The sequence below is a fragment of the Ahaetulla prasina genome, chromosome 7, assembly GCF_028640845.1.
Source record: "Ahaetulla prasina isolate Xishuangbanna chromosome 7, ASM2864084v1, whole genome shotgun sequence".
Taxonomy (NCBI): Eukaryota; Metazoa; Chordata; class Lepidosauria; order Squamata; family Colubridae; genus Ahaetulla; species Ahaetulla prasina.
This window is the reverse complement of record NC_080545.1, coordinates 50600973-50619923: the sequence shown is the minus strand read 5'-3', so window position 1 is coordinate 50619923 and position 18951 is coordinate 50600973. Positions and strand designations below refer to the sequence as shown.

The following is an 18951-nucleotide window of genomic DNA, read 5'->3' as shown; positions in this document are numbered from 1 at the left end:
GCAATGTCCTTCCTGTTAAAGACTACTTCAGCTTCAATCACAACAATAAAAGAGCAAACAATAGATTTAAACTTAATGTTAACCGCTTCAATCTTGATTGCAGAAAATATGACTTCTGTAGCAGAGTTGTTAATGCTTGGAACACACTACCTGACTCTGTGGTCTCTTCTCAAAATTCCCAAAGCTTTAACCAAAAACTGTCTACTATTGACCTCACCCCATTCCTAAGAGGTCCGTAAGGGGCGTGCATAAGAGCACAAACGTGCCTACCGTTCCTGTCCTATTGTTTTCTTTCATTATATCCAATTAATATAGTTATTGCATGCTTATGCTTATATATATATATACTTATATATTATATAGTTACTTTCATGCTTATGCTTATATATACTGTTGTGACAAAATAAATAAATAAATAAATAATACATCTGCATGTTTTAGCAGCCCAATGGCTTGCAGATGACTTATCCTTTAAGATTGACTTGCAACATGCAATAGAGTTCATAGTTTATGGACCCTTCCAATGATGATGATGGCATATAACATTCTAGATCAGAATGAGAGAGACTCAAATAAGAAAGAATACGAAGTAATAAATGAAATGAATATGTGTATGTAAAAATATGAGGGGGGAAGGATATATCAGATCTGAAGAAGACTGGTCTAATCTTGTGAAGTAATGTTGATTAACAGATACAGAGAATTGAATACTTAGGCTTAATTGTTTAATTAAGGAGCTCAAATATGTATCAAAAACTATAAATTGCTGTCATCTAAGTTATTAGGAGCTCATTTGACAGTAGGAATTCATAGGGTGTGATAGTGCCACAACTTTAACTGAAAGTATACGAGAGGTTATAAAAACCAAAATCTGAGAAATATAATGCAGTATTATGGTGGGAATGAAATACACAGGCCCTTTCTCTTTAGTTATGAGAAATATTTCAGCCATGTTTCCTTTTATTTTTTTCTTGCACCTTTAATTTATTTATCTTACTATTATCTTAATATTTTTTTTTATTTACATTTATATCCCGCCCTTCTCCGAAGACTCAGGGCGGCTTACAGTGTGTAAGGCAATAGTCTCATTCTATTTGTATATTTACAAAGTCAACTTATTGGCCACCCAACAATCTGGGTCCTCATTTTACCTACCTTATAAAATTAATATTTCCTATTTGTGCAGTCTGTATTTCAATGCTTTACTCCCAAAGGGAATAGCATAATGAACACATTATATATCAAGCATGTTGAAATTCTGAAGATTTTTTCCATATCAAACCAACTAAGTTTATAAACTTAATAGCCTATAAATATCCAACATGTTTTATCACATTAAAATATTTGCCTTATTTCATGTCACAAAGCATCCCCCAAGTCCTGAGGATGGGTTGGATTTGAAATTACTAATATTCTCTGCCATAAAGTTTGGTGAAATCACAATAGACACTCAGGCTACCATTCTATGGATCACGGGATAATACAGCCTGGAGCTGCTGAGCCATAGATACAGTATATGTATAAGTATAGTTTTCTCTTTCTTACCCTAATCAAGCATTCTCTTACAGTTTTTATTTTTCAAACTAGAGCAAAGCAACACCAAAAATTATTTGTGACTATTCTTTCATTTGTACTACAATTGTATAAGTAAACTGTTAAGTAAAATTGTATAATTTTATAGTTTGGAATAAAAATAATTTAATTATTGGAAACTCATACTGCTCTATGTTTGAAACCCATTTTAAAAAAGGGACAATACTTGCAAAAGACACATACAAGAACCATTACGTTATGTTTGCCCTTCAAATAACTAGCAAACAGCAACAAACAATATTCAAATCTCTTTTACAAAGTAATCATTTTGTTGACATAGTCAGTCGCAGCTGGATGCCAATATGAAATTTAGCTTATTAGGAAATTCACAGCATGAATTAACGTAGAGAACAAACTATATCAAGCTTGGATCATAAAATGACACTTAAAATACTCTCATAAAATGAGGAAAATAAATTTGAAGTGCTCTTGTGACTTGCCTTAAGATGTATTTTGGCTTATTTTAATTTTAAACAAATACACCAGGAAGCTTCAATAGTGTAAATGTGAATTCCATGTAATATGTTTGAATTGTGGTATTTAAAGCAATTTGAAGTGACAATAATAAATATATTTCTTACTGAAGTGTGGACTTCAACTCCCAGAATTCCCAAGTTATCATCTACATTTATTAAAGTTGTCGAGTTTGAGAAACATTGCGCTGAAGCAAACTCCAATAAACTAGTGTTCTCTAGAAGTGCTAGACTGCCTGCTAGAATTCCCAGCCAATATGAACACTAACTATAATAGAAAGGATCTCTGAGAATTACAGTCTCAGTTTATTTCAGATAGTAATTAGGAAAAGACGGAAAACCCTGTAAGTTTCCAATAGAACTTGTATAGATACAAATTAGCAAGGAAAATGATATTAGGAGCATGTGCTGATATTCATGTAGCACATTACAAACCTCTCAAAGTAGCAATATCTTTTCCTGGGCTTGTGCAATTATTGTACAACGGTAGGAAATGGTTTTATAATGCCTCTGAAAACTGTTTTTGCCTTTTTAATTCTAATCTTTGTACAGCCCCAGTATCCAACTAAAATAGCATGACTGAAGAAAAAACAAAACCCTAAGCTTTACCTATTAGTTTTGTGACTTTACAATAAACATCTATGGTAAATTCCTGGATGAAGAGTATTTCAAGTGCCAGTAGAATATTTCATTACATAGAAATATAATAGCTTTTTGTAAGATTCCTTTATCAAGAACAGTGTGCTTATTAGCTAAAATATTTTAGTTCAAAGTCTATACAATAATTTCCTATTGGCACTTAGTGTATATTAGCTCTTTAATAATCATACTTTATTGTAACCCTGGAGTTGAGTTGCAAAGTCATTGATTTGATCTCTTACCTTGCCATAGCCACATGCTAAAGATTTTAAGAAGACTGTAAAAAAATATTCCTTAGGCACATGCCATAAATCTGAATTTCTCATATGTCAGAATGAAGTTTTAAGCACAAGCCAAAAACGAAGAATTTGAAAAATATCATGCAGCCTCTTCGAACTCTGGGGAGAATGGAAATGTTTGTCAATACAGTCTCCTAATCTGAAGTAGGCATTTACAAAGATAACTGAGTTTGTGGTCTTCCAGCTATGCTTACTGCTAACAAAAAGGCTCATATCCTCACAATAGAGTACACTGATGAATTTATTATTACAGTAAATAAAATGTTTGCATGGTTTTCCTGAAATGTATACTTACAACACTAAGAACTCTGCCAATATTTCACAAAATGATAGAAGTTTCCTTTGCTGGAATAGTTAAAGAGAATGGTTTGTGATTTATCTGAGAAAATGTCGAGAAATCCATCATATAGAGAATGAAAAAATGCAACTTTGCCTCCTGGTACAGTTTACAGTACTAAACAATTTTTCTCTGGGATAGATGTTGACATGCTAAAGAGAGAATAAATCTTTGAGAAATGATCAGATGAGGAAACTTCATGAATACAATCTGACAGTATATCTGCAGGAAACAAGTCCATATTTTATATTTATATATCATGCTTGTAAAAGATAAACTCCTCTAGGACAGTACAATTATTAAAGATACAAGCAATGAGTTCAGCAATATATATATTTTGTAAGGCCTTAGGCAATCCAAAATTTCATAGTTCTCAGTTGTAATATGGCGTTACTTAAGTTGATCATATCAGGAAAATATCTTATCTCTTTTAAGCTTATGGAGAGTACAGTCTACATAGTCATCACCACTAATTGCCTTTTTTCTAGACCTGTACATGTCATCTATTAACATTAGATAATTTCTATATGTTGTGATGGAGAATGCTATTGGATCAACTTACAATTTCTTCATGGATAATTGCTGTTATACAATCCTGCCCAAACTCTTAGGAACTGACTGTGAGATCATAATAATAACTGTTTACTTCAAAGCAGGGGTGTCAAACTCACAGTGTCACTTATCATCACATTATCGTCACATGACGTATCATGACTTCCCCCTTCGCTAAAAGGGGGGTAGAAATGGCCAGAGCATGACACATACAAACCGTGGGCTGTCAGTTTGACACCCCTCCTTCAGAATAATGAGGCTGCAGAAGGGCATGAGTCCCTCAGTACCGCACTGTAGCCAATCAATAGGAGAATGCAAAAACTGTCAACTCCTGAATTATAGTATCTTGCTTAATAATAAAATTCTTTTGCCCTAGGGCAATACAAAAAGGATAAAATATGTAGTGCTATTCCCCTCCCCACAATGTTTTCAGTTCATTCAATGTACATTTCTCTAGCTATTTTATAACAAATGTGTTGATATGAGGGAAAACTACCTAGTTATCAAGAAATAATTCATCCTGCTGATAAATTCCCACTGAAAGCTGTGGATAGCATGACACAATAAATTTGTAGCCATTTCTAGGCATTTTCCCCAATGGGAAAGCGAGAGCGATTATGTGTGGGGGTCAGTGGGAGGAAAATGACTCATTTGAGTCCAGGGTAGGAGTTCTACAAGTTTGGTATATGTTACTTATATAAGTAGAACATTTTGAAGTAGAAGATGGGAGGTAGAGTGAGAAAAAGAACTTTTGAGAATAAGAAAATAACTCATTCCTAACTCTTGTTGAGCTCTAGCACTGTAGATTGCAAAATTGAACGTTTTTGCAATGTGAGTTGTGCTGCATCCAAAAGGGAAGAAAATTGGCTCAGTTGTCCAGAAAAATGATAATCTGGGAACAATGTAATACCAATTCCAGAATAGTGCAAATGCCATGCATGGAGAGCATAAAAAGCTGAAAACTGCAGGGCATAAAATATTTCATATGTCAAATGCTATTTTTAGAAGTGACAAATTACACATTAAGGTATCTTTAACTATATTTTAATATTATTAACATTAATTGTGTTATCTACAATAATAAAATTTGTGATGGGAGATAACCATGACATTATAAAGATAAATGTTCCCTCAGGCATTTCCTCCTTCATCCTTAATTACTAAAGTTCTGAAAGAAAAAAAAATAGGAGAATGAGAGGAATAGACATATCCTATATCGCCACATAATTTCATGTGGACAAAAGCACCAGAGATTCATATAAGTACCAGAGATTTATTTGAAGACTATTTATAACAGTGGATATTACACTTAGAGAAAACTAGTTAAAATATTTATCAATGGAATATTACTCCAATATTGATGATTAAAACTAATAATTCATTTTCTAAAAAACATTGGAAACATAAGAATCAGGTTGGATATTTGGTGGTAACATTGTAAAAACCCAATTTAAAAAATCTATTAGTGATTAATCTGATAGTCATCTAATTATCTGGTATCCTTATATTTCATAGGCAACTGTGGCTGTCATCTTCAAAGGCAAACTAATTTGATCTGTAGAGCACTTGTCAGTGTTCATAGGCAACTGAGGAGGAACTGACAGAGCTCGTTATTTGTAACAAAATTAAAGTCTAATTGGATAGTATCACCAGAATTCTGTAAAACTAGTTTCTGTTTGGTTCTGTGTCTAGGTGAATTTGTAATTGGTCTGATTTGAACATGGTCCAAAGGAACTAATTCTTTACTGAACTGTCTTTAAGATGCATCCTGCTTTTTATTCCTTCAGGTAAGACTGCTGAAGATTCTATATCATGTTAGTTAGTTAGGAGCTGTTTTATCCCAGGGTGATCTAAAGCTCAAAGCCAGGCTTTGTTAACTTTTAGAATCACTTCTTTCTTGTTAAAGTTGCTGGGATGTTTATAAATCTTCATAGTCACGTAAACATGATTTTACATGTATGCTAATATTTATGTCTCTCTAAATTTAATCTTATGCCTTCATATAGGACAGGGTAAGTGGATTGAATCCATAATATAGGTTGACATAAATTCAGTGTAAGGTTGTAAAAATGCAGCAAGATATTTGACAATATAATTTGTAGAAGGGCCAATGGTACGTAAAATCAGACATAAGAGAACAGATCTTTCATGGATCCTTGATAATCCATCTAAAAGAATATAAAAAATCTATACACAAAAGTCTTTGCAAAAGGGAACTTCTGCCACTACATTTTGCATGGATTTCTTTGGGGAGTCAAAAAAGCAGTCCAGAAATAGGAAATGTAAACTATTCCCACACTTGTGCCAAGAAATGTTTATGACAATTCATGAAGTCATCAGGTATTAAGTTTAATTTAGAGACTTTCTATCACTTAGTAGCATTCATACAACTTCTTTTTCATGATGATCCACTTACAAATATATATAGTTTATTAACATAACTTATTCTTGTACCTTTACATGAGTTTTATACAGATAATAGTAACATCACTGGAAGTACAGAATGCTACTTCTAAATTAGTTTAAACATATGAACAATGAAGTTTCAGACTGATGTACTCTGCTGTTGAACCTAAGATAAAATGCTCCCTCAGAGCTTTGCATTATGATGTTTTTCTACATGAATTGCTACAGAGAGCATAAAATGTAAAGGAGCAGAACATTCACAGATACTTTGGACTAAGAATATTCCTGTTTCATTTCAAAATGTATGAAAAAATTGAAAATCAAAAGAATATACTCTAAAGCAGCAATAATTGACTTTTTTATTCAGAATATTTTGCGTGACCAAGACTAACATTCATGATAAACAGCATTTATTTTATAAAAATAAGTAAAATAAACATTAGACTAAAACAACTAGAACTATAAAAGATTCAAATAAGCAACACAGCAAAAAGAAAGAAACAGAATTATAGGAGTTTATTTTACACTGATGTTTATGGTATTATAAATATGTTTATAATTATAAACAGGTTAAAATAATTACAGTGCCTTATATTCAGCAATGATCTTAAACTAGTCAAAGGGGCCATACTGGTTACCACCAGCACTTTAGATTACATCCAGAAATGTACAGAAAGCCAGGGCCCCTTGTAGAGGCATAATGGGCTCCGACTTGTAAATGCTAGATAATGCATAGGCTGATCAACTGAAGCTTTCATGTGGTTTTAAAGGCACTACCCCAAAATATCTCAAAGAGCTTTGCAGAAAGAATCAAAAGAATAAACATGAAGAATGAGAGCAAAAACAGCTATAAAAAATAACTGGAGAAGGATGTTACTAGATGCCTCTCTCTGCAGGCATAGACTTAAAATCAAATATTATCCTTCTTTTTGAGAATTTTTGTTTGTGTCTTTGTTTTGTTATTTTGGACAGTTTTCACAACAGTAGTTACTCAAGCTTTCATGTACTATGACCTTGTAAACTGCTTCTTTCTTTTATATATCAACAGACTCAACAGTCTAGATTTCCGTTATTAAATTTATGTCCTGATTCCAACCACTGGTTTCAATTCATCACCTTCAAAGCCCATGACATGTTGTTCATTTCTGTAGTAAAATTTTAAAAGTGTGTCATCAATTCTATTTTATTGCTAACATATGTTCTTGATTTGTTGGGAAAATAGTGCAATTGCAAATATTGCAACCAGTCTTTTTGATGCTGGAAAAAGTAATTTCATACACATATTGGCCCAAGTAATTTTTTGGGGAGGGGGGGAGATTTTCATGGTAATTGTTGCAGATGCCAAGAAAATTTAACCGTCAATGTGCACTCCTTTTCCTATCTGTCTTCATTTCCAGTTGTCCGTGTCTTCCTTTGCCTTTTCAGATATCTGGTAACCCTAATCATGGGACTCTTTAATGTGCCTGAAGCTTAAAAAGATTCAAGAAAATATGTGATTTTGACCTGAGGTAAATTACATTATTCCATTTACTATCATTAGCTATAAATGGAGCATGGAAAAACAATGCTGAAAGAATATTTCATCTAAATATGAAATTTTTATGAAATGTAAATGACTCTTTTTGCATCATTAAAGACAATTCCAAAGAGGAATATATTCTTAACAATATTCTTCTTGTGACTATTTATTAGAAAATTATTTGTATCAGATTAACCCAACCTACAACCAAAATGGGATGAGCGAGAAAGATTGATAACTAAATCAAGAAAGTTTATCTGAAGTGACTCAACCTACATTTAGTGAATGGGATATTTAGAAAGAAAGAATTCATATACTTCTCTTTAGGTAGCCATATATGAAAAACACGAAATAGGGGAGTATATTGTTTTGTTATTGACTGCTCTAATCTTTAATCACAGTAAGTAGTTTTGTTAGAGCACCTTATCGTATTATTTGGAAAATACTGAAGTAATACCAGTATTTTAGTAATAAATTACCGATTTTTCTAGTGCTCTTCACTAACTTTTTCTTTCAAAAACAAAAATGTTTGTTTATAAAAGTAAAATTTCTAGGAAGTGGTATCATATATCAGTTTTCAGCATCTCCCTCCTGGTACAAGTAGAACAGGAAACAGAATAGAACAAAACAAGACTTAAACTGCTTTTCAGTTTATATCATCTCATGGTTGGACATAAATGTTTTCTTCAGAAACTATGTAGATACCTCAATGGTATATGCCCAGGATGGCGAACCTATGGCACATGTGCCAGAAGTGGCACACAGAGCCATCTCTCCCGGCACGCAAGCCATCACCTCTTGTTCTTCTGGGTTCCGGTGCACCTGTCAGATTGTCTTCACGTGCACATGCAGGCCAGAAACTGGAAGACCAGGTAGCTGCCATACATGCGCATGTCAGAAACCCAAACATCATCTGCTCTTCTGGTTTCCGGCACAAAGGTGCGAGCTCTCCCATTTCGGCACTCAGTGCTGAAAAGGTTAGCCAACTCTGATATATGCAATTTTCACAGTAATATCTCACCCTGAAGAAGAAGAATGGAGGAAGAAAGTAAATCTCTTTCAACCCCAAATCTGAAAATTTCTGCTCCATAGAAATCAACATATCATTCTTATATCTAGTCCCAATGCTTTTTAATCTTTATGACAATAATATACCAGGATTCCTATATGCTGCAGATAAAAGATCAATGTCAAATTTATTAATATCTTATTATATATTGATGACATGGTCCTAATGGAAGATTCCCAAATAGGCCTGAGAAGACTGTTGTGAAAAATAAATCAGCCTGCATCTTCACTTTCTTGCCAGGTTGCTGCCAGCTGCCATGGAAACAGTGGGAGGGGAAGTAATGGGCACTTGGGGGGAAAGGGTGCAGGAGGTGAAAGTGGAGATTTTCAAGAAGCATTGAGACTGTCAGCTGGTATTTTGTTTACCATCCTAAAGGCCAACCGTCCTAGCTTTAGTATGTAAAAGAACGGAACAGTGCACCTGAATCAGAGACGTTTACAAAATATCTTCTTGGCCAATGATTAAACTCTGGTTGCCTGTGTTATGTATTTGAATTATTGGAGGGAAATTTGGGCGGGAAAAAGCACGTTTCTGATTGGCTGATGCCTCAGCCCAAATACTATATAAGGAGGACTGTTTTGCTAGTTGCTTTGCTGGGTTCTCACAATAAACTTAAAAGCTGTTATCACCAATGACTGTCTCCTGCCTCCTCATTGCCCGAACATAACATTGGCGACGAGGGTGGGATGAGGTTGGCAGTGAGACCGAAAAAGAGCTGAAGCGGAAAATAGTTTAGAACCCAGCCAGTTATAGGGCGGCCACGTAGGAACGAATCGAAATGTCTAACTACATGCCACCAGTGCCATTTGACCCAGCCAAAGAGAAGTGGGGGTCATACATGGATCGTTTTGAATGCTTCCTTGAGGCTAACGAGTTGCAAGGGGTATCAGACAATCGGAAGCGCGCATACTTCTTGAGCCATTGCAGGCCAGAAGTATTTGACATCGCCGAAACCTTAGCGGAACCGATGCCTGTCCAGTCAGTGCCCTGGCCAGTGTTACAGACGACGCTCAGAGCACACTATGCCCGGTGCCATCGAAGTTCGTGCAGAGATATGAACTTCCACAGAGAGTCCAATGTGTCCAATGTGAGGGCGATCAGCGTTTACATGGCTACATTGAGAAAAGCCACGACCCACTGCGAATATAGGGACTGCGAATATAGGGACTTAGAGGACTCCCTCTTAGAGCGCCTTATTTCTGGAGTACGGGACATTCGTTTGCAGAGGCGACTCCTCACCAAAAATAACCTGACTCTCACGATTGCCCTAGATGAAGCTAGAGCACATGAACTTTCCACTAAAGCTGTTGAAACTTTACAAAAGCCAACGTCATTGGGTTCATCAGCTAAAGCGACACTAGTCCACAGTGAGGAGATCCAGTCCGAGTGTGATGGTGAGAGTGAGGAAGAGGTTTTCCAAATGGGGAAATCGGAAAGAAGTGACAACGATGAGTGTGTGAGTTGCGGAGGCCATCACCAGCGACAAAACTGTCGTTTTAAAGAAACCATCTGCCACAGATGTGACAGAAAAGGTCAGCTGGCATGGGTGTGTCGAGCTCTCCAGCCGTGCCGCCAAAAGTTCCGAGCTGAATTTAAACCAGCCTATCCACACAACCCCAGCTCCGCGAAACGGCCATCTATTGGCTCAATCAAAAAGGGCGTGAAGTCCAACCACACCACAGTACGAGTTGGCCAAGCCTCAATGAAACTGGAAAAAAAGGTTTTTACAACAGCCTGCATAGAAGGGGTGCCGTGTAAAATGGAAGTTGATACCGGATCATTGAATACCATCATGTTCTGGGATACGATCACCAAAAACCTCCCAAGCATGGTGAAGCGCCAATTGCAACCTCAGAGACTAAGAGTCCAGGATTATCAAGGAAACCGGATCCCTGTCCGAGGCATCACCAGAGTTCGAGTCAAGTATGGACAATATAATAAATCTTTACCAGTCACCATCGTAGACAGACAATTGCCTAGTTTGCTAAGTCTCGATTGGTTCCGGACCCTAGGAATGGGCATCACCGGAGTCTACAGTGTCGGAGGCGACCTGAGAGAGGAGCTGCTACAGAAATTTGAAGACGTATTCCAGGACAGCCTGAGCAAGTATGTGGGGACCCCCATTTCATTTAATTTAGATCCAAAAATAGCTCTGATTCGGCTAAAGGCCAGGAGGGTTCCTTTTGCCCTTAAACCTAAAATTGATAAAGAACTGGATAAGCTAGTGAACAGGGCATATTAATTCCAGTTGACCACGCAAAGTAGGAAACACCGATAGTCACACCAGTTAAATCAGATGGATCTGTCCGTATTTGTGCCAATTACAAGGCAACGCTGAATAAGGCATTGCAGAAAAGCGTATACCCTGTCCCCATAGTCCAACATTTGCTGCATTCGCTAGGACCAGGGCAAATTTTTGCCAAACTTGATTTGGCCCAGGCGTATCAGCAGTTGCCTGTTGATAACGAAACAGCTGAGGCACAGACAATAGTTACTCACAGAGGTGCATTTAAGTGTACCAGACTCCAGTTTGGGGTCAGTGTTGCCCCTGGACTGTTCCAGAACCTCATGGAATGGTTATTGCAGGGCCTACCAGGGGTAGTACCCTATTTTGATGACGTTTTGGTGTCAGCTAGTGACAAGGAGGAGCTATGAGAAAAATTGTGACCATTTTCAGAGCTGCTGGACTTAAAGTCAAGCTCAACAAATGTCAAATTGGAGTGCCCTCAGTCGAATTTTTAGGATATTGAATAGATAAGGCTGGTATCCATCCAACAGAGAGCAAGGTACGGGCAATTCGGAAAGCTCCTCCACCAAAAAACAAAGCGGAGTTACAAGCCTTTTTAGGGCTTTTGAACTTTTATGTGGTCTTTTTAAAGGACAAGGCAACCATGGCTGAACCACTACACAGACTGCTTGCTAAAAATACCCCGTGGATTTGGGGTAAGACTGAATCAGCAGCTTTTGAATCTGTAAAAAAGCTACTGTCTAGTGACAGTCTATTAATTCAATAGAATGGGACTTTGCCTCTTGTCCTGGTATGTGATGCATTACCCTATGGAGTGGGAGCTGTTCTCAGCCACAAACTGCCTAATGGAACAGAAGCCCCCATTGCTTACTCCTCCCTCTCCTTATCGGGAGCCAAGAGAAATTATAGCCAACTATATAGAGAAGCTTTGGCAATAGTTTCGGGTGTTAAAAAATTTCATGAATATTTGTTTGGGAAACATTTTGACATTGTTACTGACCATCGGCCATTGTTGGGTTTGTTGGTGGGAGATCACCCTATGCCAATTGCCCTATCTCCCAGACTGACTTGCTGGACCATATTTCTGGTGGCATATTCATACCGTCTGACCCACCGACCGGGCAAGGAATTGGGACACGTGGATGCTTTAAGCATGTGCCCCTTGCCGGACACGATTCAAGACCCGACTCCGGGAACCCCAATCCTGCTGATTAATTCTTTGGACACTGGCCCTGTCACTTCCGCCGAAGTGGCTAGGGCATCGACAAAAGACATTATTATTCGCACTGTAATCGGCTGGGTGCAGAGGGGGTGGCCCGGTACAATGGTCGAGGAATGTAAATAGTTTGTGACTAAACGTTCTGAATTGTCTGTGCAAGGGGGATGTTTATTATGGGGAGATAGAGTTGTTATTCCATTACATTTAAGGAAAAATGTATTGGATTTATTGCATGTGGAACACCCGGGCATTGTGCGTATGAAAGGTCTACCACGGAGTTATGTGTGGTGGCCCCAGATGGACAAAGACATTAGTGACCGGGTAGGCAGATGCCAATCTTGCTAGGATTCTAGACCACTATCTCCAACAGCCCCGGTGAGGGAATGGGAGAAACCCCAGGGACCGTGGTCTAGAATTCACATAGACTTCGCTGGTCCTTTTCATGGGCAAACGTTCTTAATAATCGTAAATGCATATTCCAAGTGGTTGGAAATAATATTAATGAAAACCACAACTGCTGAAGCAGTCATAAAGTTTTGCGGCAACTATTTGTAACACATGGTCTGCCGGACACATTAGTCTCAGATAATGGTCCGCAGTTCACTGCCACTCAATTTGAAGGGTACTTGGCGGAAATAGGCATCTGATATGCCTCTCGGCGCCATTCCATCCGGCTAGTAATGGCTTTGCAGAATGTTTTGTAAGAAGTGCCAAGGAGGCACAGTCCAGGATTAGCCTGGGGGACTGGCAAGCCAAGATTGACACGTCCTTGGCCGTCCAGCATGGGACACCTTGCATGGCCACCGGCCATAGCCTAGCTGAGTTGTTAATGGGAAGGAGACTCCGATGCCCATTAGACAGACTAAATCCAAATTATTCTCCTGATGGGTATCCAACAACAAGAGATAAAACAAAGGTTTTTACAACAGGAGCTCCTGTCTTCGCCAGGAATTACAGTGAAGGTCCCCTTTGGTTAGCAGGAACAATCTTAAAGGTGACAGGCCCCAAATCTTACTTAGTTGATGTGGGCGATGGGAGGGTCTGGAAAAGGCACATCGACCAACTACATAAAAGGTTGGAAGCCAAGATAGAAACACAACAACCAGGCCCTGACTACCCACTGTTTACACCAACAGCTAACTCAAGCCCGAAGTGGCCGGAAGACTTATCTGGGAGTTGTGAAGTCCAGCGACGCCCCACGGTCCCTCCAGAAGTCAGCAGGGAAGAATTTGTCCCTAATCCAGGGCCAGAGAGAGTCCCTCTGACTAGCTCGACTCCCACCAGGGAATGAATTGCGCAGATCAGACAGGCTGATCAGCCCCGACTACCTGCCTGATTACGTTTGTAAATAATATGTAAATATAGAACTGTAAATAGAAATACATATTTCTATATGTAAATATAGAACTAAGTGTGTTCTGGGAGGGGAGGAGTGTTATGTATTTGTATTATTGGAGGGAAATTTGGGCGGGAAAAAGCACTTTTCTGATTGGCTGATGTCTCAGCCAAAGTACTATATAAGGAGGACTGTTTTGCTAGTTGCTTTGCTGGGTTTTCACAATAAACTTAAGAGCTGTTGTCACCAATGACTGCCTCCTGCCTCCTCATTGCCCGAACATAGCAGCCTGGGTACAAGGGGGGTGCAGTGGGCTGTAGGGTTTTGCTTCTCACATTTTTGCTTTAGATCTTGCCTGGCCTTGCTGTATTCAACTTGTTTCAAGTAAAAGTACCTTTTCTCTGTTTTATGGAGTCAAGGGTTTTTCTTTCCTAGGGATTGAGCAGAGATAATCCTGACACTACTGCGCTCTTGATTTTTTAAACATCAATAAAACCAAATCTAAAGTGATGGTATTTAGTAGAAAAACTGTGAACTATAACTGGCAGATAAATGGGGACCCTATTAATCAAGTTTCAACTTTTAGCTATTAAGAAGTGGATACATATTGGGAACGGATAAGAAAATATCTGCCTCTGCAGTCAGAGCAGAAACAAGATATCTATTCCATAAATAGTCATTTAATAATTAAAGTTTTCACATACTAGCAGAGGATCCATTTTATGGACCCTGAAAGATTTTCCAAAGATGTTTAACAGAACAGATAAGTATGACTCAGTACAATTCCTGGGTAAGCCAACTTCCAAAGTTCTTTTACAACATGGGTTTTCTACACAGTATTTACTCTCAACAGCCTCCCAGGCAAGAGAAATTTTTAATCAGACAGTCCTAGATATCACTGCTCAAACTGATATGAAGTTCCTAACAAACAGGAAGCAGCAGGTGAAGCTAAGCAAGATCATATCAAATACCTGTACAATTAGCACAGGGGCCCCCCAAGGCTGTGTGCTCTCCCCACTTCTCTTCTCTCTGTATACCAATGACTGCATCTCCAATGATCCATCAGTTAAGCTACTGAAATTCGCAGATGACACAACAGTGATTGGTCTCATTCGAGACAATGACGAATCCGCATATAGACGAGAGGTCAAACGACTAGCCTTGTGGTGCAACCAAAACAATCTGGAACTGAACACACTCAAAACCGTAGAAATGGTGGTAGACTTTAGGAAAAACCCTTCCATACTTCCACCTCTCACAATACTTGACAACACAGTATCAACAGTAGAAACCTTCAAATTTCTGGGTTCTATCATATCGCAAGATCTCAAATGGACAGCTAACATCAAAAACATCATTAAAAAAGGACAACAAAGAATGTTCTTTCTGCGCCAACTCAGTAAGCTCAAACTGCCCAAGGAGCTGCTGATCCAATTCTACAGAGGAATTATTGAGTCTGTCATTTGCACCTCTATAACTGTCTGGTTCGGTTCTGCAACCCAACAAGAAAAACACAGACTTCAGAGGATAATTAGAACTGCAGAAAAAATAATTGCTACCAACCTGCCTTCCATTGACGACCTGTATACTGCACGAATCAAGAAGAGGGCCGTGAAAATATTTGCAGATCCCTCGCATCCTGGACATAAACTGTTTCAACTCCTACCCTCAAAACGACGCTATAGAGCACTGCACACCAGAACAACTAGACACAAGAACAGCTTTTTCCCGAAGGCCATCACTCTGCTAAACAAATAATTCCCTCAACACTGTCAGACTATTTACTGAATCTGCACTACTATTAATCGTTTCATAGTTCCCATCGCCAATCTCTTTCCACTTATGACTGTATGACTATAACTTGTTGCTGGCAATCCTTATGATTTATATTGATATATTGATCATCAATTGTGTTGTAAATGTTGTACCTTGATGAACGTATCTTTTCTTTTATGTACACTGAGAGCATATGCACCAAGACAAATTCCTTGTGTGTCCAATCACACTTGGCCAATAAAAAATTCTATTCTATTCTATTATTGACTAAAAATAAATCTTTTAGTTAGTTGGCTAGGAAGAAAACTATTTTCCAATCTGAAAATATTTGTCAATGAGTTTGTCACAATTTTTAAGAACGGCCTACTCTACAGAAGATTTGAGTTATTGGATTCTATTGCCAAATATGGGCGCTTCCACCATTTGCCATATCATGAGAGAACTTGCATAAGCAGTGCCCCAGCCTTTGAAAGTGTTTCTCACGTTTTGTTCAACTGTCAGTTATATACCCCTTTAAGCTTAGATACTTATCATACATTTTGGGAAGAATAGCCCACTGGGAATCAAATTACAAATTGCTCTAATGTATCTATTGTAAACATATTGCAAAGTTTTTAATTAAGACTGTTGAACTAAGAATCTGATAAATCAAACAAACTGGGGTACCCTATAAAGAAAATTCACTCATCTGATTGCTGACTCCTTATATTACAACATATGTATTTTATCATTGTATTTTATCCTGGAATCATATTATGTATTTTATTTATTATGCATTTTATTTTTCTTTTGTTGATATAGTTGCAAGATGAATCAATTAATATTCTATTCTATTCCATTCCATTCCATTCCATTCCATTCCATTCTTTCTTAAATTAACTATCCAGGTTGTTATTTATTATATTCGTACAATCACACAAGTGTCCCAGCAGTTCATATACATCTAAAGAAGTACAATAAAATATCCACAGTGGAAAAAAGGTAAATTGCCAAAATCAAATCCTGCAATTACAATAAGACAACATCTGCTCAGGTTCCCAAAAACTCTCAGAAATAATTTAGCTTTTAAAGGTTCGTGGAAACCCAACTTTCTCAGGAAAGGCTATTTCATAGTATAGGCACTCGTACAGGAAACTTGAACAAATGTGTTTAAACCATTCTTATCTCAGAAAACTGAGGGCCACTACCAGATTCTCCTGGGACATCCAAGTCATGAATGCTGAAATTAGTTTTAATAATAACCAACCATAAAATAAATTGCCCCTTTTACTATGCATTATTGGAATTTTCACTAAGGAAATGGTTTCTTTTTAAAATATATGGTATATTTAATCCTGTACTAATGTATTGTATTGTTTGTGTGTATTTATCTGTGTGTGTTTTATTTGCAATACATTTTTGTAGTCACCTGCCAGTTTGATCACTTTTGCAGTCTGGGTGCTTTTGAATGGTTTCTGATAAAGCCAAAGTGGGGATATTTTTCCTAAATAAAACTATACTTATTAATTAATTGAAAGATTTTAAATAAGATATAAGAATATAAATAGAAACTTTCTGACCTTGAGGTAGAAATGAATTTTTTCATAGGGCTCAGAGAGTGGTAAGTTAAAATGACTGTGCATGAACCGTCGGTTAGGAATGACAATTCTTAATTTGACTAGCTATAATTACTGTAAAGTATGTTGCGCTGATAACTAACTGTCGATACAAATGCACATTAATCTGAACACTAAAAGCAAATGGGTCTCTAATTAAGCCTGGAGTGATTTATATTATTCAGGTCATTTCAGTATTCATGACTATTTTCAACTGAACTGCTTTGTAATATAATGTTACATTCAAGAGCCTCAGCAGAAACTTTTTGTAAACTCTGCCTGGAATTTCTTCCATTGCAATTCTGATCAAAGTAGAATGGGGTGTTAATAGAACGTAGAGGAGGAAGAGGAAATAATTAACTGACAGCAGATCATGAAGGTAAAGAAACATTAAAATAAATGCCAGAAAAATCCCACAAATATATAACTTATGTCCTTTCTTCTGTTCCCACCTTTTTATAGGCAATCCAGTCAAAGACTCGATCAATATCTGTGGCCTGCTGCACGTCTTGTGACACTGGATGTGAACTTGTCAGGCCATCCAGTAACATGACTTCATGTAAGACATCAGTCAGAAACCTCTGCTTCTCCTGAAATGCAACAGAACATGCTCATACATTTGTAGTGGGATCAAGAGTGGAATTCAAGACCATTATTTATACATTCCTTTTCACAAGATAATTTTACAGAGATATACATTGGATTTATGAGATTTTTTTCCATTGAGTTGTACATTATCCTAATCATTTTCTGAGAATGATGAACATCAATACTTCATGGCTTCAAACAAAGTACTCTTATTTAGAAAAAAATTAAAGGATATTTTATTAATCACGACTTTGTACATTACATGGAAAATAATATTCATCCATGTGCTGATATAAATTGTTCTCTGCAATATAAAATGCTGTTCCATTTGTGATCCTTTGGAAGTTCAGATTTTAGGTAAACTTATCTCTGCCATCATGTTATGGTAAAAATGCCTTTGAGTCATGGTCAGTTCTTGGGAGATTACTTGGACATAATATAAATAGCCTATTTATTTTGGAATGAAGATAAAGTAACATGAATGATAAAATGTGTTACTTTATCTTCATTCCAAAATTATATGAGATGGCTATTAATTAAGATTTTTAAACTGAAAATTAAGAAGCACAGGCAAAAAAGATATAAATAGGCTATTTAATTATGAATGTCTTGATCCATGTTTCCAAACAATAGAACTTCTAAAAGTCTACTAAAGGTGAAAGGTTCAAACTTGCTGTTATGGTTTACAGTGGTGTCTTCCATTTTACTGGAAATTTTCAAACATAGGCTGGATAATCATCTATTAGAAATTGTGTAATGAGTCTGGCAGTATGCAGAAGATTCAATTTGATGGTTCTTAAGGTCCCTTCCAGGTTCTATGATTCTAAGACACTCCATCACAAGCCCTGCACCATTAAAATCAGATACTTATTGACAGTGACAATTCACTTCTATTAAGAGGAAGGACTTCATTACTTAAAGAGATTGATATATGCCATGTATACAATCACACTGTTGATCTAAAGCAGAGGTGTCAAACTCGATTTCATTCAGGGTTGTATTTGACCTCAGGAGGCTAGGATGGGTGTGGCCAGGGTGGGCGTGGCCAGCTCAACATCACTCGTGTCACTCGTGTCGGGGGCACTGTGCTGGCCAAGTGCTAAGGTAGGACTTCCCTTAGACCATCCCTCACTTTCATTATAATCATCTTCCTTCCTTCCTTCCCTTCTTTTTCCTTCCCTCTTCATTTTCCTTTTTTCTTCCTTCCTTCCTTCCTTTTCTTTTTCCTTCCTTCCTGTTCATTCTTTCTTCTTCCTTCCCCTCTTTCCTTATTTTTCCTTCTTTACTCTCTTCCTACCTTTC

General features: G+C 37.3%; 1 protein-coding gene across 1 annotated transcript in view; it reads right to left on the bottom strand.

Annotated features, from left to right (window-relative positions):
* TRHDE (thyrotropin releasing hormone degrading enzyme) overlaps positions 1-18951 on the bottom strand; it is a 288715-nt gene that overhangs the window by 86436 nt on the left and 183328 nt on the right. The window contains exon 6 of the mRNA XM_058191067.1: positions 17514-17651. Within this exon, the coding sequence (XP_058047050.1) occupies positions 17514-17651 (138 nt within the window). The remainder of the gene's footprint in view (positions 1-17513; positions 17652-18951) is intronic.